We start from the raw sequence: 25,805 nt of genomic DNA, 5'->3' as shown, positions 1-25,805 counted from the left end.
AATTGTATGGGGAGAGGAAGGGGAAGCCATGCTTTTTACATGCAGAGTTTTGCAGTTGGTTTCTGCCCTAATACTTCTTTCCTGGGAGTGGGGAGAATGGTTTTGGTTTTAAAGGGGAAAAAGCCATCTCAAGTAGTTCATTATTTATAACTTTTTGTACAGAGATCATTTATTGACTTGTTAATTTTGGCTTCCCAGTTTGGTCAGGTTGTGGAGATGATTATTTTTTGCTTTCAAATAGTACAGATTCAGAAAAGACAGGAAGAAGTGTGGCTTGGAAATGTCTTCATCATTTGATAGAGCAATTCAGAGTGTTGGATGGATGAAGCCAAAATAATACTCATAGCACTGTCAGGTGTACTTGGAGTGGTTCAGAAACCAATAATTTGCATCCTTTTTGTTAAAGTACCAAAACTTTTATTGCCTTTTTTTTGTGGTAATGAATAACTGAAGCTTGAAATTTGTCCTTCTCCCAGAAACTGTCCTTGTTTTGACATCACTTAGAAATGAAAAAAAGAAAAAAAATAGATTAGATAAACCTCAAACTCTTCAAAGTTTTTCTCATTGGTAATTCCACAGAGTTTGGGAAGCAGCAGCCTTTAGGAGGCTCTCTTGTGTCTCAGTGAATTTAGGTAACTTGCTACAGTATTTTGACATTGTGTTGCCATACAGATTTGTGGCATTAAAAGAGGAACTTGCCTTTCTTGAACTTGATGTCTTCTAACCTGTCCTTTTATCTGGTTCTGTTACCTGTCAGTTCCTCTTGCTGCCAAAAGCAGTGCTGACTTGGCTCAGCTGTACAGCTGGTTTGTAAGGCCAATGGCAAATTAGCTGTCACACTTTTTCACTGAAATAATTTCAGTGTTGTGCATGATGTGGGAAATATATCTAGAGAAGTCAGGGTGAAAAATGTGTTTTTTAGTTTTTCCTGTGTGCACTTGGAAGTACTTTTATGTACAGGTACTCTTAAAATCTTACATTGTACTGTCTAACCAAGTTTTCTCATACAGCAACGACAGTTTCCTCTCTTTGGTCCAAAAGTACAATTGAAAAACAACTGCAAGAGGTGAAAGCCTAATTACAGTCTAAATTACAGCTTTGCAGTTCCTTTGATACTTTTCAAAGCCTTTTGAAGTGGACCAAGTTGTTAAACTCTGCCGTTATGACAGAGGTGAGGAGAGGCTTTCCGTTTCTGTGATTGCTTTAATCAGGGGTTTCCAAGGCTGTTGAGTTGCTCTTGAGGACTTTGTTCTGAAAGGACAATTATATTGCTGCTTAGGAAAACTTTTAAATATTTCTAAAATAGATGAAGCCGAGGAAAAACTAAAACTTTTATGTAGAACTGGAATAATAATACTTTGTCTTAGTCCTGTGTGTCCTAAAAGCAGCAGCAGCACTTTTCTTTCCTGATACATACCAAAGCAGGAAAGGTGATTTCTTACCTTGGGTGTGTATGGGGATAAAGGGGTGTTTCCAAGCTTATCAGGAGGGGACTGACCTTGCAACTGAGGGACTTTTCTTCTTCCTTCTTTTGCTGGGAGCACTTGGTTTTTTCACATGGTGATGGATTTTTTCAGTCTTAGGCTGCTGCAGCAGATTTGTCAGAAAAGCACAGAGACCAAATGACCCTCTGAGATTCTGTGGGTTTGGGCTCCTTCAGAAGTTCAGGGATGTAACTGAAGGTGAAGCAAATTAAACTGGAAGTCAGCTTCATACACAGTGCTTTGTTCCTTGCAGAAAACTTTTGCAAATTTAAGTGAGAATATTATAGGTGCTTACAGATTGTACATATCACAGTGTGCTACACACATGAATGAAAAAATATTTCTACTTGAATAAAAAATAAAATTTAGATCATATAGTTTTCTTACAGAATCTCAGTTTTTCATTTTACTTTGAGATACAGCTGCAAATCTGTTATTTTATCATGTTATATGAGCCTGACATTTGTGAGCACTGTGGTTTTGGGATATTTTAAATACTTTCACTGCCTCCAAAATATTGTTAACCCATACTGAGTGGTGTTGCATTTTGTTGCTGATCAGCTAGAGGGCATTTTGTGCGAGTCTGTATACACAAATATATGTGAGTATGATGTGATAAGCACACCTATATACTGTGTTTTCTTCTTTCAAGTACTTATTGATCTCCTCTTAACTGAGTTGTATAAGATTTGCCAGATTGCTTTATCATAAGGTGTTTTGTAGAATTAATGTTTGTACCTGACTTTCTCAGTTACTCAATCTGCTTACCTTTTATGTGTCAGTTAGACCTTTATGTGACTTGAGACATTTTTCAAGAAATACTGACACAGTGTATAAATTGGTAGTGACAAGTTATACAGAAAATCTTCCTGATTTACCCCTGACAAGAATGGGGGAGGTGACAGCTCTTCTTCTCTCTCCTTTCAGTGGGTTGGAAATGAAGTACTTCAGTTAGATGTTTTTTCACTGTCTGTTTAAGCTCATAAAAGTGGAACATCTTTTTTGAAAGGTGTTTCCAAGTAAGCAAATGGGAAGAATATTTTACATTTCTTCTGTGTTTGTACTGTCTTGGAACTGCTGTGTTGGTGGGGTTTTTGTTGCTTTTCTAGTAATGAAATTACTAGAATTAAAAGTTTAGGCTTTCCAGCCCCTGAGCAAAACGAAGCATCGTAATTTGCACATCTTGTGCAAACTGGTTTAGGAAAATGTTCTGGTGAAAGGCTGTAGTGTGGTGTGCAGCTTAACATTTGAAGTGTATCTTTAGTTGCTGTGGTTTCTGTTGCAATGGCAATTCACTATTGACCAAAAGCATTACCAATAAGTGAGTCTGTTTCTAATTAGGATATTCTGTCTGCAGAGCCTTTCCCTCAATCTCTGTTCACAGGCCCAGGTGAGGGGAAACAATTGAGTCCTAGTCCTTGATAAAACCTCTACAGGCAGGATAAATTCAGGGTATCAGAGGGAATCACCAGCAGAAAGTTTTGTAAATTTAATAAAAAAATCTTTTTAAGGCTGTTGTCCATCACTGCAACAAACTTAAATTACTGTAAGGGCATGTATTCAGCCCTCAGATTGCCTTTGTTCTACCAGGCAATCTTTATTAAAGGTAAATTACTGCTGGTGAATGTTCTCTCACAGGTTTAAGGGGTTTCTGTCTGGACAGATTGTTACGGTGTGTTTGTAGTTCTGGTAATGGCTGAGGTAATGGATTTCACACAAAAACATAAAGATTGCTCTGTGTTCTGAGATTTTGTTCTGGTTTTGTTAAATGCTTTAGTGAATAGGAGAAAAACTTGATTTAAAACATAGAAAAACCTTTCTCCCTTAAGATATCCCTTCTTCTAGTAAATATCTCAGGTAAGTTCTCCTGTGGATTATTTTTGAATTGATTTTCTGTTAGATTGTCTGTCTAACTCTTTTACACCATTTGTCTAAATCAGTTAATTCAGCTGTTCAACTTCCAAGTTAACTTTTTAATGGTAGGAGATTTATCTTGAAGCAAATTTTTCTCCCCAGCTTTTAAAACACCTCTATGAATAAGACACACAAAAGAAATCTTGCTATTAATTGTAACAGAATTTTGCTACTAATTGCAGGAAATGGGGCATTGATACCAAATAGTACATTAGGTGTTGGGGCCCTTGAGGAACTCATGAATAGAATTATCTTGGAATTTCCTTCAAAGAAATGAATTCTTTATTAGTGCTGAATCGGTCAAAGTAATGGAATCCTAAAAATTTTAATGTAGTTCACTTTTGTGTAGATTTGTATGTATCACTTATTTCAACAGCTGATTCATTCTGAGTAGCTATCTGAGATTTTCAGTGAACCACAGAAGTGGATAGTTGTGCTGATGTTTTATTATTGCAACCCATCTATTTTAATGGTTAGTCATTAAAAAAAATTTCTTTTGTTGCAAACATGATGTCCAGCTGTATTTTGGTGTTAAGAGAATTTACAAAATGTCTAAGAATTCTAAAATGAAGTGTTTTGAATACAAGCTCTCCAGTCTGGATCAGTATGGAAGTATAGCTGTAGATACAGAAAACAAAATACATATGTGTGGCTGTATGTAAGTAGGTTTGTCACCCACGTTTTTTTCTTGTACAGGAATGTTCTATTTAGTTTAAATGCAGTCACCAAGGAAACACTTTACTGGTGAAATATTCTACAGCTTTATTATTCTGAACTGTTTTCATTCAGGGAGAAATAATAGGTTGACTTTATTTTCTGTTATGAGAAACAAACTTGAAAACTTCTGTTTTATTTTCCAGAATAAATTTTACATAGAAACCAAGTTAAACAGAGACTTAAAAGATGACCTTATAAAGCTGTTTACGGAACATGTTGCAGAAAAGCACATTTACAACCTAATGCGTAAGTAAAGCTGTTGAATTTTTCTTCTGGTGGAAGCCTGGAGAGCCACAGTGCTTTCAGATACTGTGGAGATCCACAGCAAATAGGGATAAAATGCCAAATATTAGTGAACTTCAATACAAATTCCTTTGGGGCATGAGGAAATGTGACACACTTCAGCTTATTTACTTCAGAAATCTGACTTTGTTTGAAGTAATGTTTTGCTTGAGATCTGGGAGATCCAGTATTTATTTTCCTTTGTGACTTGTGATTATGGCAGTATGAGTGTTTTATTGTTCTGTTGTTTATGCTGCTACTTTTCAACATCATTATCAAAATATTGACAGGTGGCAATAAGAAGGTGGTGTGGTCAAAGAACTGTGCTACCTCTGGGGTTGTTGTCACGATGTGCTCGAGTAGTGCTGTGGGTGGTGAGCTGCAGAATGCTTCCAGCAGTTTCTCTCTTAGGTTAATGTGTTAATGCAAACACAGTGTGCTGCAAGTGATAGCCACAGGAGCACTGAAGGGGAAGTGTGACTCCTGCGGTGAGCCACAGTGTTTGTGTGAAACCTGCCGCCCCTGGGAGGGTTTGTGTGAGCGCAGGGAGCTGCTGCTGGCCTGCTTGGCCCCTCAGAAGGGCAGCTGGCAAAGCACCGGAGCACTGGGAGTGGAGTTCACTGCTCCTTTTGTCCTTGCTTGGGTAGCAATGCTCTGCTCTTTCCAGGCAAGGGCTGGGGGAAAGGAGCTTTGCTCTTGTTTCAGGCTCACTGAGAGGTGACTTCCTGGGAGAGGGGTGGGTGACCAGGTTGGCTACAAGGTCAGGGAGCCTGGCACCCTACAGGGATGGGAGATCATCAGTCTGATGAAGTCTTGTTCTTGCCATCCTGAAAAGTGACACTAGGAGCCGATCACATCACCTTAAAAATAGCAGAACAATGAGAAATGCCCAGCCATGGGCCTGATGTCTTACTTTGTGCTAAAGAGAATTACTGGTATGAAACATGATGCTTGCTGCAACAAGGTAGTGGAAAATTTGGCTGATAATTGCCTTAAAATGTTTGCATTTTTCAGGCGAAGAATTTTTTTTTCCAGTAGCAAGGCAAAGGTGTAGCAGTGGATAAACGTTTGACAAAGGTGATGTCAGATGTGTTGTTGCTAAGTAATTAACTTTCTGCAGTGATAATAGCAGAATCAAATAGAAATTTCAGGTGAACTGTTGAAAGGAAAAGACCTGTGGTGTTGTGTGTGTGGAATCAGAAATACTTTCCCCCAGCTCTGTTAAATGCAGAGTTAAATGAAAAAAAAAAAGAAAAATAAAGGTAAGCTGTCTGTGTTGCTGTATATGAAGTCTCTTGTTTAATGGGCAAGAGGTTCATTTCCTTGAGTTCATTTCAGTCTTACCATCAGTTTATTAAAGCTAAGTTATTTGGGTTTTATCTCCCTCCTAAGTAAGATGATAAATACTGACAGGCATGAACTCATAACTGTGATCTGATTTAATTAAATTTTGGATAAGAAGATCTGTAAATTGAGTTAAAGTATACCTAAATAAAATTTTAATTTTGCTAACAGGTTCTTGGGAAATAATTGAAGATTCATTTCACATGATGTAGTACTGCAGATGTGATGAAAAACTTCTAGTATTGTATTTTTGTCTGCCTTTCTCAGCTGTTTTTTCTAGCTTCCTGAAATTCAAACCAAAATAGATGAGTAGTACCTTGCTTTTTGGAAATGTAAGGGCTCTGTGAAAATAGAATGCAAGTCAGTGTTTGTTACTTACTTTGATTCTCAGTGTCAGCATGTAGTGCTCTTTGCTGATATTTGATACAGATTTGGTTCAGCAAAAAGATGTTTATTTTGAGGGGAAAAAAGTACAGATGTGACTGTGGATACTTTGGAAATTAAAGTAAAGGAAGTTGTGATTGGTGTGGAGAAATGGAATCCTGGGGCTGTTTTTTAAAGAGATGCTGCAACTGCTACTTCAGTAAGAAGAAGCCTGCCTTCCCTCTGTTTGAAAATCAAATCAAATTACAAAATTGGTTTAATCTATTTGTGATCTTGACTTGGAGGGTCAGAGTAACATCTGCTCTCTCTCCTGAAATTTGTTGCTATGTTTGTACAAAGTGGGTTTTGTTTATGGTACCTTGTCATTCTCTCAGAGCCTGGAAGCTGGCATTTCTATTTGAAGCTGTGTTCAGGAAGGACTGTAAGGTTCATTTGATTTTTGAAAAAATTCCTGTTCTGCTTCAGAAAGAGAAGGGGGAGAAGCCAGAAGAGCAGTGCAGCCCCAGTCTCTTCCTTGGCATTGGATCTCACTCAGCCTCCCCCAGGCTGAGTCCCCTCATTCCTGCTCTGGCTGCTGGGAGGCAGGAAGGTGCCTGTCTCTGCTGGGAGCACTTCTCTGAGCACTTGGTTGCAAAAATTTGAGTGATCAAGGTGTCAATGCATTACTTGCAGAGGAAATACTGCCTGAGTGAGCATTACTTTGGCAAATTTTTCCTGTACCAATTTGGTTCCATTTGGGGTTTGATACATGATTTTTAAAAAAAAAAAGCACTTGACTATCTGGAGGACTTCTCATTAGTTAAAGTAAATCCATAATAAAAACCCACAATAACAGATCCATGAACACAGCTGTTTGTGAAACACTTTTACACTCACACATTTATCAAGTCAGTGCTCTTCAAATTAAAGTGGGTACATTTGAACTAAGTGACTATAACCTTATTATTTTCTTTACAAAGCTAAAGCTGGCTCTTGCTGATAAGACTGCTGCATTCAATGGCTTGGGAGAGTTGCTGTGTGCAGAACTGCTTAACTGAATGTAGCAAGCAAAGATACAGCATCTTATTTACAGGCAGCTTCAGAAATGAGTGTGGGAGGGGGAGAAGGTGCAGATAATATCCCCATGTCACTAGGGAAGGGGTGGTGGAGAATATTGTTTTTGTTCCTGCTACAGTCCTGCATGAGGTGACTTGTAAGCAGAAAAATTCAGAAATAGATTTATTTTCTCCTTATGCAGCCACTGTCTCTTCTGATAGTCCTGCAGTGTAATGTTTCTGCCCTGGAAACATCTTGCCTGTTTATTCTTGTCAGAAAAATGGCAATTACTGTGAAAGTGAATAGCAGCTCCTGAAACTCTACTTCTGGTACTTGCAGTAGGTAAAATTAAATGGCAGAGTATTTGCAAGTAGCTGCTGCCCTTCTCCTTTTGGATATTGGCAGCTTAGTGCTCAAACCAAGCTTACTTTTGAATCTAACAAAAGAGGAAAAGCCATTAAAAGCATAGTGTTGTGTCTCCTTGGTGGAGAGATCACTTGGGTTTAAATTACAAGAGTTTGCAAGTATTCCTGTTCTCTTCCTGAAAACTGAAGAAAGGAAGGTGAATGCTGGACTGTAATCCTGCTCTGGGAGGTCGATGATGTTCCCATACTAAAGAAAAGGCAGCAGAAAGTTAACAGAGGTGAAAGCTGGTTTAGAGGACAGTCTTCCTCTCCTCCCTTCTCCTAATTCTTTGCTGTAGTACTTCAGCCATTTATATCTGTGTGTGTAGAGCTGTTTGCCTTACACGTTCCTGTTTTGAGTTCAAGAAGTGTTTTTTACTCTTGAAAGAGCAGTGTGCTGGTACAGATCATTTAGTACAAGGTGGTTCTTCCCAAAAAACCCTCTGCCTGCACTTTTGAACTGTAGTTCTTCAACTGGGAAGTCAGGTGAACTTTATGAGAGGGAATATAGCTTCTGATTTTGTTCTTGTTGGCTGGGGTAATTACAGAATTAGCCACCGAAGCCTGAGCACACAGAGTGGTTACTGTGTGTGGATTCTAAAGGCGTGTGGGCAGTTGCAGAAAGTAAAGTCTTTATGTCAGTGCCTGTGTGAGTTCAGAGCTCAAACGCAGTGTAAAAATACATCACATATGTTTGCCAAAGTAGAAGTTTTTCTCATGGTCTCCAAGAAAAAGTTCTTTGGAAAAAGTCAGGGGGAGGGAGACCATTCACAGCCTACTTCATTGTGTTTTCAGTTTCTCGTTAGTTACAGAGGAAGTCTTTTCTCTGAAGATTTTTACATATGACAGCTTTGTTTCTTTCTAGTTAGGTCACTTGGAGTCAGATGAGGAGAAGAGATCTTGTTGTTCCATTTTCTTTTCTTGTTTTTTTGGGTGTTTTTTTTTTTTGGTTGGAGGTGTATTAAAGTTCAATAGAAGGGCTGTTTATGTTGAAAAAGGTTTTTCCTTTATAAAAACAGGAAAGATATTTCCACTGCATTGCTGCTTTCTAAAAAGTACCAGAAAAGTTAACTCGAATGTTATCAGCTCTTTAACAATGAAATTGTCCAGCTTTTTGATTCAGCAGGTAGAAAGGCAATGCAAAATTACAGAGAATTTATATATTCTATTTATAATAGATCTCTTTATATCTGTTGGAGGCTGATGAATGCAGCAGGGAGGATGTTGCCTGGGCAGGGATTCTCCTGTTGCTGTACCTCAGTAGGGGTGTTTGTTGCTCTGTGGGCACCTAGCCCTGTGTATTTAGCAGCTGTGTTTTGCTGTGCTGACCTCCCAAAGCCTGTTGATGTCATTGAGGCAAGGGATGCTCCTCATCTCTTCAGCTGTGTGCCGCTTTGACAGAATGCCTTTCATTAATAAGTGCCATGTCCAGCTTTTATTTGTGAATACAGAAGTCTGTTTGAGAGAAACAGTGCAGAAGTCTGAGAGAAGGACTGTGATTGATGCCAAGTTCATGGCCTGACTCTACAGCTACAACAGAGACCACAGGGTTTGTTTTGATGTGTGCTGAGTTTTTTATTCACTCCCCTTGCCTCACCCTTTGGCACAGATGGACAAGAAAAAGATGGATTGAATTGACATTCACCCTGTTTGAGGTGGCATTTCTTCCCTCCCCCTCAATTTTGACATCTGTCTCAAACAATCTGCACATGAGAAGCAACCTGATACTGCCTTGATGCACAAACTGCAGATAAAATGCCTGACAAGGGGAGAAAACACTCTCATAGTGTCTCAGCTTCTTGCAGGGAGCATTGTCCCCAGCCTTTCTGTATGCTGCTGACATTGATGAAGTTGTTCTTTGTGCTTCTCATTTCCTTGTCACATTTAATGACTGTTTCATAAGGAAAATGATCTTGTTCTTGAATGTCTGTCCTCAGTTGGTTTTGACAGCAGTGCCTGGAGCATCATTATAGGTTTGGTGCAGCAGAACCACGAGCTTTTATCTGAAAGGTTTGGGCACTGTAGGAAGAGCTGGGGTTTCATGGCATGGTTTAGGCCATGTCTGCATCAGTAAGTGGGGTGGTGTAAAGGGAGCAGATACGAAATGTCTCCCTGTTGGTGTTGAGGACCCAGTGCTGACCTTTCCCTGCTTTTTGGAGAATTTTATTTCCTCCTTGTTCATGTTTGCTCCTTTGGACAGAGTGCCAGGGAATAGCAGTTTGAGCACATCTGGTTTAATCCCACCCAAAAGGAATTAAAGTAATATGCTCCAAGACAGCTCTGTCATACCAACCAAGGAGCAGCAGTGTGGGAATGATCAGTGAATTTGCTTCAAAATCACATTTCTAATCTGAACTAAAGCTTTGATATAGAAACTGCCCTCAGGCGTTTGAAATCATTATTCTTTTTGGTTTGGGATTCAGGGTGGCTACTGTGATGACAGAAGCAATGTGTTGTAAAAATGTCTTTTTTGATTACTGAGGCCCTTTCCTTCTGCAATATATTGGATGTTACTCAGCCTCTAGACACTGCTTTACTTATTCCTCAATCTCTGAAAAGTTAGTATGAGAAGAAAATCTACACAACTCTACTCTGCCATGTTCATAAACTGTATTTCTTGCTTTTTAAGTTTTAGAATGACAGAAAAAAAGGGATATTTCTTTAAACAAGAGATATTAAAAAGGCACAGTGACTGGCCTGTGGGGTGACTTTGTCCTTAGAATTAGCATATGTGTCAGGATAGGTAAAATGAAGTGAGTTGTCTTCCTCAGGACCTTAGAAATGAAGAAAGGTAGTGGAAGACTAGGAGAAAATACCAGTTAATACCAGTGGGTTTGTGCCAGACTAAACCAGGGTGATTTCTGTTAGAATTCCTCTGAAACTAAAAGCTAATGTACATTTTCCCCACATATAAAGTTGTTGAGGTTCCAACTTCTGACAGTAATTGATTTGGGGGGCAAGAGGGTTCTGTAGCATAAAAAGTCGTTGTTTTTTTTTAGATGTAGGGAAGGGATGCAACTTCTAAAGTTCTTCATTAAAATTAATTTTAAAAGATTTTTATGCATCTACAGGATTGTGAATTTCAGTGTTTAATTTCTAACTTTTTTTAATGTTGGCAAATAGTTTAATCACTTCAAGTTTCCAATTCTAACCTTCAGTGTTCTCCTTCCTTTTCTTCCAAATGTTGATGGACACAGATAACTGATAGTGAAAATCACCTGCAGTTTTGTTCCACTTCTTTTCCAGCCATGGGGAGTGTGCTGACATGCTGCTGTTGCAGGAAAGTCGACCATTCCTTCAAAACTCTTGTCACATGAATGTCACCCTTTTCTTAGACCTCAGCAGACACCTTTTCACTCTGCAGGACTAACTAAGAGAGCTTTTGTAGCTGTTAATGTTTTATACCCTCTGTGCTCTGTAGATCTGATGGAATAATCAATATTTACACGCTCAGCAGTTCAAGGGAGCCATCACTAATATTGGAGTCACAGCTGTAATTTGACAGCTAAGGACCAAGTAATTGTGTTGTAACAATCCTGGAAGCGTCTGGGTTGTTACCAAGTATTGTAGAACACATTCAAATTCTTTAAATAACAATCTACATGCAAATTTTGTCTCTGAACTAAACCTTTCAGGAAAGATCTCTAGGCCATTTTAAAAACTTGTGGCTATGTTTCTTCATTTCCTTGTTTCATGTTGATTGAGTTGCAGCACCTCAAATTAAGTTGGAAAATACAGTCTCAGTTAATGACCACTATGGTTAATCTAGCTCCTTGGCAAAGAAATGGGAATACTATTCCAATTTCAATAAGACCTCATAAAATTATAAATGTGAAAACACCACCCTATTTTCCAATTATACAAGTCCAAAAGCGTATATCTCTACATTTATAGCTGTGTTTTTCATATTTATTATTTTTACAGCACTGAATATTTTCCATGTGTTTAAGACTCAGAATTTATTTTGTAGCATTTTTACTATGTACTTAATAAAGCTTTTGGTCTACGTAATGAATATTTTTAAAGTAAACTGTGGCTTTATTAAATGCCTAGTGACAAATGCATAGTAATAACATTTTTTATGGTTTTTTTTTCTGATCTACATTTTAATTCATTACAAACTTAGACTGAATTTAAGTTGGTAAAAAGTTATTTTTAATTCTGTTTAAAGGAAGATAAAACCCCTGGGTCATGAGGAGTTTGATATAACTGCAAAGGTGAGGGTTAAGCCAAAGAGAGAGTCAGTTTTCCTTCAGAAGGCTTTTGAAGTTCTAGATCAGTAATTAGCATGGAGAAACTGAAGAAGTGAAAAGATAATACATGATCAAGCTTCATCATACAATTCAATAATAAAACAGCAGGTAAAAAAACCCCAACCAACCAAAAATGCCAAATAACAACAATAAAAAACAAACACAAAAACCTGACCAACCTAGAGAAAACCACAACCCAAAATGGCAACAACAAAAACTTTCAGCTGCATTTTGGTTGCCAGCTGTGGCAATTCCCTCCCTGTTTAATTGCTGTTGGCAGTTGGTGTTCAATCCAGTGCTTTGCATGGACTGAGATAAAGGAACCATCTCCAAGGTGAGTGGGATTTTATCACAGTGAAGTGGAAAGGTTTGTGTGGTCAGATGGACCCTGAACAATTTGGCTGAGGCAAAGGTAATTTATCCTACTACAGATTTGGCTCCATGGGATCTGCAGATCTTCCCAAGAAGGCAGAAAAGCTGTGCATTTATGTGAGGGCTCAATTCCCTGGAAGTATTGAAGTTGTAATGCTGCACAAGAATACAGACATTGCATACACAGTGGAATTAAGTCCTGAAAAGCACAGTTTGTACAGCAGGACAAAGGTCTCCAGCATCTGTTTATGTTCAGCAATGGGTTCTGCTGCTGTTGGAGGCTGGACAGCACAGCTGACTAATGCCTTGGTGTGAAAGCTGTTGGGGTTGCTTTTAGTGGGAATATGATTTCTAATTTTTTTTAAGGTGCTTTGTTGAGTAGTTACAATTTTGAACACATCTGCCTAAGTCATACTTAGGATTGATTTGTTAAAATAGCTTACTTAGAAATTCTGTTAAATTACTACAGAGGGAGGAAAAAACCCCTTGTTGCAAAAGTCTCACTGTTCTGCCAGAAAAGTTACATCTTCAGCAAGTAAATAAATCAATTTTCAAGGGAATGTTGAAGGGTAGAAAAAGCTTTTTAGAACAGCTAAACTCTAGTTTCTGCAAGTCAGTCTTGAGTTATGAATTAGTGACTTTTAACTTGAGATATCATCTGTTACCCCTGGAATTACTGGGCTCCTGGGTCTTGCCCCAAGTGCCTCACTGTAATTAAGAAGTGGCTTAAATGTTCATCAAGGGCTGTGGTTCTCCAGTGCTGCTGTGCAGTATTGGGGTAACTTGGTTACTGCAGAGTACCTGAAGTGTTGCAGGTTCCCACCTCACCTACTCCAATACTGTTCGTTCACTGTTGCTCAAGAATCCTTGAGGCCATCTGGGTATTGTGTTCAAGAATATTTCAAAGTATTTTATATCTTTCTGCATTTAATACTTTTCATCATGGGAATCTGCACTTCTTTGATTCTGCCAGGAGTTATTTTCCAGAGTCTTTCCAGTTTAATTAACTTGTTTGCCTGTTACTTAGTCTGTAGAATGTGGTGTTAATTTGTGAGCACTGTGGAGGTGGTCAGATGGTATCATGGTGCTGTTACCACCGTCATTCAGCTGAGGTTCAGTTTTATTTTGCCTCTCCCTCCTCTCTCTTTGTAAATGCTGCAGGTGTAGTTCTGGGGGTGGGTAGAAGGAGTCTGTGCAATTTGTTGTAGACTCTGACTAATTATTCTAATAAAGTAAGAGTCAAAGCCTTAGTATTTGTTAGTCTTTTGTAAGATTGTAAAATAACAACAGAGGTAATTTCAGCATGTCTGGCAGAGCTGTTTGTATTCCTTGAGTGAGCCTCTCCAGAAGTAATACAGGATTGGATGAATGTCTAAGTTTGTTTCATTGCAAAACTGAAGATGAATTCATGTGCAAAGAAGTTTTACATCTTTGCATCTTAGTTTACAACTTTGTCTTTAAATTTACATTGAGATATTTTGCTTCTATCCAGAGAGGAGTCTTGTTTGCTCTTATGGGAGTCATTCTGAAAACAGAAATCCTACAGCAGTGCCATTCATTTTTTGAGGCTTGGTGTCCAGCTTTTGGACAAGCTGGGTTAGTTCATACTGCATTGCTTATTGAACGGGATATTCTTTAATTTTCTTTATTGAGAATCAGGAAATATGTGCCATTACTTTGTTATCTTGTTGAACATAATACTGCCATGCTTGTATTTATTGACTGTAAATTGGGAGTGAGTGATTTAAATCTCCATTTAGCAGGTGTTGTGTGCATTTGCGTTTGCTCTTATGGAAGAAATCCTACAGCAGTGCCATTCATTTTTTGAGGCTTGGTGTCCAGCTTTTGGACAAGCTGGGTTAGTTCATACTGCATTGCTTATTGAACGGGATATTCTTTAATTTTCTTTATTGAGAATCAGGAAATATATGCCATTACTTTGTTATCTTGTTGAACATAATACTGCCATGCTTGTATTTATTGACTGTAAATCGGGAGTGAGTGATTTAAATCTGCATTTTAGCAGGTGTTGTGTGCATTTGTAGAAAGCAAGATAAGAAATGTTAATTTCTAAAGCTGCAATAAAGTAATCAAGATTTTTTATTTTAAATAATTTATTTTGCAGTAATTTAATGTCTACATATGAAGAACAAATTCACAGTTCTTTGGGTACTTTGCAAATCTATTGGTGATGCTTAGGCTGAAGTGGCCACAGTCTAATTAAAGATATAAATATTTGTATATGCACACACATTGTTTGGATTGTGCATTAGTGTCACATAAAGCACTATGCCCATTTCAATTCTGTGATTTCCAACTTTCTTGGCTGCCAAGAGGCTGTTTGACAAACCTTTAGGAAAGGGGCTGTAAATATGTCATTACAGAACAAATCACAGGCTCTCATACCCTCAAGGCTTCAGCTGAAATGAGCAAGCACTTTTAAGATGGCTCTTTGTAAAACAAATTCATTCATAACAGTTAAATATAACAACTTTGATTACTTGAAGGTTAAAAAAAAGTACTTTGTTTTCATTTCCCTATGACATAAGCCACTTAAATATTTTCAGAAAGAGAAGAAAAAACAGGCTACTCAAGATTTTTCTTTCTATTTAAAGTATTCTAGTGGCAGATGCTGAAGCCAGAACTGGAGATGCTCTGAAGCTTAAAAAGCAGAGATTCTCCAATGTAAGCCCAAGAGACATTTCCCTTGGGTAGAATTGTAAGAGTCATTTCTCCTCCTGTGGTGGGCAGAGAAAGGTGCTCAACTGCTTGACAGAGAAATAAAAATCAAGATGTAGCAGTTGGTTTACATGTTTCTTAATTTCTTTCTTTTGTGTGTGTGTTTCTGTGATTCAGATTATGTACAAAGCTTATGTAAATACAAATAAGGATAAAAACCTGTACATCACAACATAAACAGTAAATGTGCTTTTGGCAGGTTTTTCCTCAAGAGGAAGGTGCAATTATTAACTTGTGTTTAAAAGAACAACTTTTCTTTTTGGAAGTTTACATTTTTGCACTACAAGTGCATAGACTTTCAATCCATCTTAGTTTTATGTGCAAGATCCTAAATGCTGTAAAGGATTTGTGGATCTTCAGGTGTTTGACACACTTGGTATGAGTTTGCTTCAGTTCTGTGTGTGAATACTTAAAGCCATCATCTGCTTGGTTTTACTGAACCTCTGCTAACCTCCAATGAATGAAAAAGAAGTTATAACACATTTTCACTATACATAATTTGAGTAGGATACTTCTATCTAAAGGTGATGTTTTATTACTCTTGAGAGTAAGTTGAAATCAGATATGTGGCTGGTTTTTTTTGTGAGGACACCAGGTGCCAAAAAAGCACAGTTACTGTGTTTTTTTGATTAAGAAAATCTGTGTATAAGAGCCTGATTTTCTTGGTTGGACAAGTTGCTGATTGTGTTAATTTTGTTTCAGCTTTACTTTTGGAAGCTCAGTCAACACCGTTTCAAATAACTCCTTCAACCATGGCAAATATTGTGAAAGGCCTGTATACACTACGACCAGGTAAAAAGGAAAAATGTTTGTACTGATCTCATCTTATGATTGTCATTTGTTTGCCAAAATGTGTGTGCTCTCTAACTAATGCACAGTTAACAATCAGAGTGTGTTGTTTCATAATGCTCAGTTCCACCACCCTGCTTCTTGTTGTCTGTCTGTCACCTGGGCAAGGTACCATGTGAGTACCAAATACTTTTAAAAAATCAACCCAGCCCTCTGTTCTGGAGAAGGGAAGATCCATTCCTTCTCTGTAGAAATAAGGAAAGAAGGATGGTAATGGATCAGTCATGGAAATTTAGAAGTATTGAAATGGTGAAGGTTGTACTGAGAGTCACTCTTCAAGCAATCAGATGTTTGGAATGAGGTGAATGATTGACTGTTTCTTTTATGATGCATTGTTTTGTTGTTATTATTTCATGGAAGAGCTTAATTTAAATTGTGACATCTTATGCTACACTTATGCTATGACAGTTATATTGAAAGGAAAATGGTGTTGCAGATTTCAGTCAGTTTTGTACAAGAATCTTCCAAGTTTTGGAGAACTGAGGAGGGCCTTACCCTGTATTTGAGAAGTTTTTAGAAACAGGAAGTGTTCACAATGTCCATAAATAAATGGTACCTGTTTCCCTTCCTTTTACAGTACTGACAGTTTCTTACTGTGGCGTGCCTGAGAGGATTGTTCCTGAGCTTCAGTCTATTTTTGCAGTCCCTATTTATGGAAATAGAAATGAGAATGGGAATCCTTTACAAAAAGCTTTAGTGCAATATTTAGCATGTGTACAAATATAGTGGACTCTACAGTACAAAATGCACTTTCTTTAAGCAAAGATTATTTTTACATAAGCAAAATTAACATACTTCCATCATCAGTTTTAAGTCAGTGCTAATTTCAGTTTTAGAAAGTGTTCAGAACCAAAGATAGGAAGGGTATATACATAAGTATAAAAGTATTACACTTTTAAAAGCAATTCAGGGTGGTTGGTCTGTGACCAGACTTCATATTCTGGGTGATGGAATTGTGATTTCACAGTGTTCCATTTCAGATGATCCCTGTCTTGCTGTCCACAGCACAGCAGACGCTGCTTTGGGTTGGTACCATGGGACTAACCAGATTTTGAGTAATTGAAGAGCCCAGGATAGACTTCTTGGGGTAAAAGGCTGTTCTTTGGTGATCCTGGTTCTTGAGGATCAATTCTGAATCAGTCAGAGCAAGGGTTCCTGTGAGGCAGTGCTGCTCACTTTCCCATGGGATTGCTCCATTGGGTGTATGGTGGGGCTGGTGGGCAGGTGGCTGGGGAGGGGGAGCAGAAGGTGGGGCCAGGGGAAGGTGCTGTGGGATTAGAGGAGCCTGTGGGTGTCTGAGTGCCCTGGCTGGCAGCCAGGGGCTTCCTCTTCTCATTCCCTTCATTTCCTCTTCAGGTTGGAAATTCCTAACAGCTGTCACAGTTCCAAACTCTTTTAATCCCAGCTCAGTACTGGGGCCAGTCCTTTTTAAAGTCTCTATCACTGCTCTGGATGAGGGGGTTGAGTGCTCCCTCAGTCAGTTTGCAGGACTTTGGGAATTGTGTAAAAACTTGTGATGTTCCTCAGTGAATTTAAAAATGTCCATTTTTTCTAAGTAAAGATCAAATTTCAGGTAACTCCTACAGCCTGTGGAAAGTCTGGCTGCAGAAATAGTTGAAGGCTATTTATTTTTCTCAGAACTTGCTATACAGTTGCTGTAAACCCAATTTTCATCCCTTGCTTAGCCTTAAAGCCTCAAAGCAACTTCAAGGTAAATTGTCTTGCTCCTGTAAAACAGTGTTCAGTGTAGTGAAATTAAATCACATTTCTGTCCTGAAGCTGAACTAGTACAGGTTAGACATACATTATGAACATTAGAAAGTGTTTGTCTAAGCTTTGGAAGATCAGTGAGAGGAATGCATGAATTCCTTTGAACTGGGGATGGAGGACTAGGTTTGTATGATACTACTGTGCTTTTTAGAAATAAGGCTCAGGAGAGAGAAGAGTACATTTTGGGGATAGATTTCCTGGATTACAGCATTACAATCATTATCTAATTATCCAAGTGAGTTTGCTGATCGTCAGTTGCCTTTCCTTAGGAGTGTCCAGGGACTCAGCAGGTCCTGTGAGACGCAGTAAGAACTGAATTTCAATTTGATGGTGAGGTTGAGAAAAATAGTAATTCTTCTATCTACATGTAAACATCTGATTTCAGCAGTCTCATTATTTGTTCTGCTTTAAGGCATGGTTTCTGTGGATTTGGGGGTTTTTCTTTTTCCTTTTTTTAAATTCAGGATCCTAATATGTATTCAAAATAAAGTTACATTTGTCAAACAGTAAAAATGTCACAAAAGATCTCTTCCATGTATTTTCTTATTGCTTTCTCTCTTCTTACAGAATGGGTACAGATGGCACCAGCTTTATTTTCTAAATTCATCCCAAATATTCTACCCCCTGCTGTGGAATCTGAGCTTCAGGAATATGCTGCTCAAGACCAGAAACTTCAAAGAGAGCTTATTCAGAATGGATTTGCTAGGTAATAATTGTTAATCTTTAGTAGTGATTGTGCAGGACAGTGCTGAAATGATAAAAATGGATACACCTAAAAATACTGAAGAAATAATTTAAGAGCTAATGCAGAACCTTCACAATTCAGTATGTGAAATAAGGCCTTATTTTCAATGTCTTTTGAGCACTAACAGCCCTGCAGAGGTACCTAATAAGGAGATGATTGTAAGGCTTGACATTTTTTGATCAGGTTGCTTGCAGTTCATGCATCCCTGGGTTTTGGTAGTGCTTCTACTGCATAATCATGGTTCTGTTCAACTTCAGCCTTTACTTTAGCTGTTTATTTTCCATAAGCTCTCTTTTATTCATGGTGCTTCTGGAAATGTCAGTTTTCCCTTACTTCACTTTCAGAATTATTTATACAGGCAAGGTGTTTATTTTAAATAAACATTTCCCATCTGAATATTGAATTGGGGAGGGGGGGAAAGGGGGAAGAACAAACAGTTAAAGACACAGCAGAAAATGTTCATACTGTAGATTGTTCCCTCTGGGCAGTGCCTGTTGCTCTGTGCTCTGCTATTTTTCTTCTCAGACAAAGGCACAGCACTTCCATTTCTGCAGTACTCTCACAATATAAGATCAGACTGGGGAAGTCTTGTGCTCTACTCCCAAGAGGTTCATTTGTTCATAAAGAGAAAATATCTTTATTTTTCCTATTTTTCCTGTTACCTGTGCAATGCTGAGAGTCTGGCCCTGTAGTTTGAACACCCACTAAATGTGGGTATGTTTAGTGCTGGGTTTATTTCTGGATTTCATACGCCAAGGTTTTCCTCAAAGGTCATCTCTCTCTTCACAACTTGGTAAACTCTTGGCCTGCAGAGCTGTACCATTGACCCAAATGCAAATGATGTGGTGTAGACTCTTTCCTTGTAAAGGCTGGCTGTTGAGGAAAAGAACTTTTTGAGAGATAAGCATAAAAATAAAACCATCAGACCCTGGGCTGAGAAAAACGGTGCATTTGGCCCAAGAAATAGAAGTGTGAGACTCTGTAACTGAGTAGGCATGTAATGCTGACAAAAGAATGTAATGTACAGAACAAAACAGAAAAGGGAACAATTTGGTGTTGTCAAACTTTCAATCTTACTAATGCTGTAGGTGGCTGATAATAGTTCTGCTTACAAGTGCATTTCACCAGTTTCACACTGCTTAGAGAACTAAACGTGACATTTGGAGTACTAACAGTCTATATCCACAAAACCAAGTGGTTTTTTGAAATGCATTTTGCCTTGCAATGGTCAGTGTCCTTTACTGCCCTTCCCAGCCTTTCCTGCAGTCTCTCATCCTTACAGAACCAGCCAAAAAACTTCACAGCCAAGTCTCTCATTTTCAGGTGACTAAAGAAAAACATTTTTCAAACCAGTTGTTTTTGTGGATACAGACTGTTAGTACTTGAAATGTCACGTTTAGTTCTCTAAGCAGTGTGAAACTGGTGAAATGCACTTGTAAGCAGAACTATTATCAGCCACCTACAGAATTAGTAAGATTGAAAGCAATAACCATGAGGAACACAGCACAGTGAGGTGTATTCAGCAGCAGTAATTGCATATCAGCTTATAGTTGAAGAACAACAGCTTATCAACACCATTAAGTGCTAAAATCTTCTGCTTAAAGAGCAAGTGTTGTCAGCTCAAACTTGCTTAGAGTCTGTAAGATTCAGGAGCATCTTTTCCGACTGACAGATGCAGAGTTTTTTCACATGGTTCTATAAAGTTTGGCTGAGGAGCTCAAAGTGAGAAAAACAATTTTATGCACGTTTTAAGCTCCAACTGCATATGAACATTTTTTCCTCATCTCCATTTGGTAAAAAAATTATCTTGTGAGATCGAGCCTACTGTCTATAGCAAAAGTATGAGCTAATTAAATCTATGAAATATAGCTTATACTTTCAGTAAATTGAGTAGTAGTATTACTATGTTTGCAATTTTTTTTTTAAATCTCTAGAAGCTGCTGATTGTGCTGAGGTGTTTCACTGTTACTGATGATCACAGGATGGTTGGGGTTGGTAGGGACCTTTGAAGGGCCAGAGGAGCAGGGACATCTTTAACTGAGGTTATCCTGAAAACACCCTTCTTTGCTTTCTCCCACAGAGGTGACCAGTCACGCAAGAGAGCTGGAGAAGAGTTAACTTACAGTAAGTACAGATCCAGCCCTGCCCTCCCAGCTTGGCCAGACAGGTCCTGCTGCACTTCTGGGTTCTCAGGGTGGGGAGAGGTGTCAGAGGCTGCATCTCCACATGGAGCAGCTGTCTGCAGTGTAACCTTTCCCATGCCAATAAATAATACAAACTGCTTGGACGTGGAGCCCTTGGGGAGTGGTATCTGTTCTGGTACTGGTATTAACTTCTGCTCGTTTTATGGCCCTCTTACCAACAAGTTTCCTCAAGTGCTTTCAGCTGAGTATGTTCACTTTATTCCCTGCCATGAAATGGTGAGCTCTTATTGTAGGCTGAAATGACTGAATGGACATTTGTGTGTGAATGTTTTGCAGACACTGCTGTGTTTTGGGGGATGTAATGTGGAAGTTTAACATGAGAGAATTTCTTATTTTTTTCTATAATTTCAGATGGCTCATCAGCTTGTGCAAGCTCCAGGGGATACAGATAGTAAATATACTGGATCAGCTTCTATTCCTAGCCAGAACAGACACTGGAGGAGCACAGGAGGTATCTGGAGCCTCCTTTGGCAACTGCTGATACTCAAGCTCTGACACAAACTATGCCTCAAAGAAGAATTTTGGACTTTCTTCTTTATATATTGAAATGTCAGTTGCTGCTACAGTTGGAAAGACTTTGAAAGACAAATTCCTTGGTCTGGTCTATCAGCAAGCTCTTCTTCTGTGAGGAATGCACCTTGAAAAACAATCCTTTCAAAGTGGGAATGGGCAGCCAAAATCAGCAGCTTCCAAAAGCATTAGAATGGAAGAATCCTTTTTGCACTCTTTTCTTAATATTAAGGACATTCTTAAAACTAGTTAACATGTCAGTGTATTAGATTTTAAACTTCAAGTTATTTTCTGGAGCTTCTACTTAAATGATAAGAATAAAGTTTCATTATTTTGCAGTATTTGTTTGTTAGTTTAAAACCTGTCACCTTTCAAGAGTTGGTCCCATATAAATGTATCTTCTGTCAGGGAGTTTTGAATTCCAGAATTTTCTTTTATCTCTTATTTTGTTACTTGGTATTTTGAAATCTGTTTTCCTATGTGTTTGTACTCTGTGCCTTCAGCTTGTGCACTTTGCGACTTTACAGACCATATTTTGTTACTGCAAAATGTGTTCTTGAGGAAAAACTTGATGTGAACAAACATGCTGCAAAGTTGCACTTTTCTCTTGCATTAATAGGAAGTGAAAATAAGGAGGGAGGAAGGAAAGTTGAACCTATCACCATCACTAATAGTGACTTGGAAGATTGTCCCCAATTATTTTTCACGTGTATTAAGTGTTTAATGCAGGGACCAACTCTTGTAGAATCCCCCTCACTGATATTTCATTGGCCTCAAGAGTTGGACTGGGTGATCCTTGTCCCTTCCAGCTCAGACTATTCTGTGAGTCTATGATTCCATAATTGCAGTAGATGAAGATGACAATTCCAGACTGTACAAAATACCAGGATGTGGTTTATATTATGCTCTGTAAAAACATTGTGGGCAAAACTCTCCAGTCTGGTAACTCTGCAGAGTGCATCTCCATCAGCACAAGATTTGCACTGGCCTGAGCAACGGTACCTGTCCAGCATCACTCTGTGGCTCCTGTCCATTTCTCCTGCTGGGGGGATGTGATGGAGCTGTGACAGTGGATGTAGTCAGAATCAGGGATTTCAGGAGTGATGGCAGTTGTGCATGTGCCCATCTGCCTCCTGCCTCCAGTTTTGTGTCCTGGAGATCCAGCTGAGCCCATCTCCAGGGAATGTGGGCCTAGGGGCTAAGTCTGCTCTTGTGATGTGGGTTTTAATCAGCAGTGTGGCTAATGCAGCTCTTTCATGAGGGGAGAAACATACTTGAAAAAGCAGTTTGATTACAGGGTTTGGGGTTTTTTTCATTACTATGGATTTATTTTTTATCACCTTTAGTTATGAAGAGAAATAGGTTGGTAATATAAAAAAAAAATCTTTCTGAAGTGAAATAAAAATTTGTTCCGTTTTGTCTGGCACAACTCTTTTGCCTGTTTTAAAAAAGACATAATACCAACACAACTCCTTTCGTGCTTGTATGGGTTCATTACAAAATGCAAGAAAAAAAAGAAAAAATAGATGCGGCAGGGACAAAGTTTGTTTTTGTTTTGTATCCAGGCTTTATGTCAGAGGATTTAATTCCATCAGTGTCTCACCAGCCACTTTGGCAGTGATTTGGTTGGAGATTGGGGAGGAAGAATGAGTTTGACACTGCTGGGATTGAGAGATTTTCCTATGATTTTCCTATGTCTTTCTTTGCATATTTGCAAAGCCTGTTTAATTGTGAGGAAGTGTTTCTTTTCCAAGTAAGACCTAATGCTTCAGTGTTTTGTGTTCAGTGTAGAACAATGCCAGCAATCTGAACTCATCCCCAGTGGTGTAAACCAAGCCTCTCTGAAAGGGATTTTCAGGTGTTGGTAGTGTCTGCTTCAACTTGCTACCAGCTACTTAAGTTGGAGCAGAATTAGATAAAATCAGGGGGTTTGAAAATTTTGTTGAAGTGTGCTGTGGAGAAGTTAATGAAGGCTAATAAAGAACAAAAAATTTGCCATCCTCCAGGTTTTTAAAGTTTTGGCTTTAAACAAAAATAAAACCTCTGATAGTGTCTTTAGCTTTAAAAATCACTGTCTGCTGAAATGGCAATATTCTTAAGAATAGATGCATTAACCTAATTTGGTTAAATTTGTTTACAACTTCATTACCATCCTGGTTCACACAGTACAGTAACCAAGCTCTGCCATCTCTGTCAAATGGTCAGTTTTTCTCTGGTCTTAAAGTGGTTTTACTGGTTCAGGTTTGTAAATAACATGTAGTGCTTTTGCTTCGTGTTTGAGGCAAGGGTTTAACATTCCTTTTCCATTGCATTATGTTTGGGACACAAACTCCTAGAGTGACAATTCCATCAAAAGGTAAAGCATTCCTGCCAGTGTGGTCCACTGTGTATGCACTGAGTAGGGCTTGGATGCTTCTGGTCCTGTTTAGCATTGTCACCACGGCCCCCATGCCTGAGGAATCTGTTTGTTAAGCACTGTATTATGTTGTAAATCTGGCATTACAATTCATGTATGTTTTGGCATTATTTACATAATGCTGAAATGTTGTTTATCTGTTGAAGACATTATCATTGTGACTGAGCATGGAACAGAATACAGGATACTATACTAAATTCTTTTGTTTCTCTGTTAACTTGCATTTTACTTACAGTCAAACTAACTCAGCCAACTTGAGCATTGGTACTGTAAAACCAGAATTACCAACAGCATGATTCTAACTTGAGTATTTAATTTAACCAAATAACTTGTGGTGAATCTGTTGCATCTGTAGCTTACTCTGTTAAGCAGTGAAGTTGGTTATACAATGGGTGTCCTCTTTATGTTGCACTGGTTCTATAGCCAAGCTTGCTACATTAAAATATTTTTAGATTAATTTCATTTCTTTATTTGAGAAGTTGAAATATTTGAATTCAGCATGTTGACTAATGGTTGACAGTTGTTGATACATGGTAAAGATGGTCTTTGGTACAAATGGTGGGGTTGGGGGTCTAACCAAGTAAGTACCCAACTCTTCCTCAGCTGCATCTCCTTCCTGCAGTTGTTGGGGAAATGTTTACAGATAATTCATTGAAGAAGTTTGTTACTCCTGTCATTTGATAAAAATGCGATCAGCCAAACTCATCCCTTTTAATTTGTCCCTGACATGACTATTTACTTTCTAAAAATTACAAAAACCAAACAAAACCCCCAAGAACTACAAAGGGCATGTTTTGAGTGACTGAAAAATGTTTCTCATGTACACTGTGACAACCCTAGTGAAAGGAGTATTCTGTAGAACTATGGAATAAAAAACAGCCACTTGAATTTGACTCCTGTCATCAACCCAGCTCCAGCAGAGAGAAAACAAAATATTTTGGTTTTGTTTTTTATTTTTGTGTGATGCCTTGACATGCACAAGGTGTCCAGAGGGCACTTAGTTCAGCTCACAGTGTGGACCTTTAGGGCCAGTTGACAGCAACCATCCTGGGATAAACAAGGATCTTTCTGGTAGCTTAGAAACTTCAGGTATGGGTAATCATGGCAGGCATGAACCAGGTGTGGACTTATTCTGGCAGGTGTCATTCCAGTAGTTACAAGCTGTGGGAATTTACTTTGTAAATTTAGCACAAGTCAGTGTGATACTGGCCCAACAAGATCCTTTAATGTCCCTAATGCCTGTTAAAAGAAAAAGACTGGAGAATCTAAATTTCACCCTTGTAGCACTGAAATAGAATGGCTTTGAATGGGGACCAGAGACACCTGTGAGGGGAAGTTGTGCCCTGTCTATCAGGAAGGACAGAAAATCAGCATTACTGCCTGAGCAAAACAGGGCAAACTTGGTGATTTGGCCTCAGCTGAAAACTCCTTGATGAAGTGTTTTGTGCTTTGCTAGAGAGAGTGAGGGAAAGGATTAAACCAGTGTATCTTGATCTAACTGGAATGACTTGTTAAGGGGATTCCAAAATTCCATAGGCAGTGAGGACTCAGAAATCCCTTCTGGCTGTCTCTGGAATGCTCCAGATACACTTGGTTAACGTTCATCCTTCTGAGCTTCTGCTATCTGACCTAATTAGCACAGAACAGGAATGTTGACTTGCCTAATGATGACAACAGAATGGATTTAGTAATGGCACTTATTGCCTCATTAGTATTGTTTTTCAATTAGTGTTCCTTATGAGAAACTGTTCCAGTTTCAGTGATGACCTGGGTCAGCACAGGATTCTGTTAGCAGTGTTTACACTGCCAACAATTTATTTGTTGTTACTCATGGCCACCACTGGCCATTTATCAGCGAACTGGATGGCTTTGTGCAGAGATCAGTTCATTAATTAATATCTCGGGGTGGTTGGGAGGTGCTGCCTTGTGCACGAGGTGCATTGCCAGGATGAGAGCTCCTGTTCTGTTATGGGACAGGTGGGGGTTTGAAGGATCTGCTGAGGTGATTCCTGAGCTGAGGGTCACGCTGCTGTCCTGTGGAAACATCCAGTGACCATGGAGTGAATTGCACTGCCAGCAAACAGCCCAAATGCCTCTGCACAGTCACTGTGGGAGAGCTGATGGACTGTGAACTCAGCTCTGCAGCTGCCTGCTCCTGTGGCAGAAGTGGCTGAGCAGTGACATTCCGTTTGAAACAGGTCAGGACTTGAAATCTAAGAATTGTCTATTCCTGACTCAAATTCCCTGTGTGGTCAATGCGAAACAAAAGACTTCTCCAGCAGGTACCACCCATCAGTAAAGGGAGTGCTCCCAGATTTCTGGTTTGGGGTCTCAGTTAGTGGCCATGGGCTGCTGGTGCTTGAACCCACCTCGTGGAAGGAGC

General features: G+C 38.9%; 1 protein-coding gene across 1 annotated transcript in view; it reads left to right on the top strand.

Annotated features, from left to right (window-relative positions):
* The window catches only part of CACUL1 (CDK2 associated cullin domain 1), a 43,055-nt gene extending 20,048 nt beyond the window's left edge, over positions 1–23,007 (top strand). Inside the window, 5 exon segments of the mRNA XM_041415584.1 lie at positions 4,259–4,361; positions 15,631–15,720; positions 18,115–18,253; positions 20,373–20,416; positions 20,848–23,007. Of these exon segments, the coding sequence (XP_041271518.1) occupies positions 4,259–4,361; positions 15,631–15,720; positions 18,115–18,253; positions 20,373–20,416; positions 20,848–20,888 (417 nt within the window). The 3' untranslated portion in view covers positions 20,889–23,007.
* The last annotated feature ends 2,798 nt before the right edge of the window (positions 23,008–25,805 follow it).

Source organism: Onychostruthus taczanowskii, unplaced genomic scaffold (genome assembly GCF_017590055.1).
Source record: "Onychostruthus taczanowskii isolate IOZ18803 unplaced genomic scaffold, ASM1759005v1 scaffold5, whole genome shotgun sequence".
Classification (NCBI taxonomy): domain Eukaryota; kingdom Metazoa; phylum Chordata; class Aves; order Passeriformes; family Passeridae; genus Onychostruthus; species Onychostruthus taczanowskii.
The sequence above is the reverse complement of the archived record's forward strand: the minus strand, read 5'-3'. Positions and strand labels throughout refer to the sequence as shown.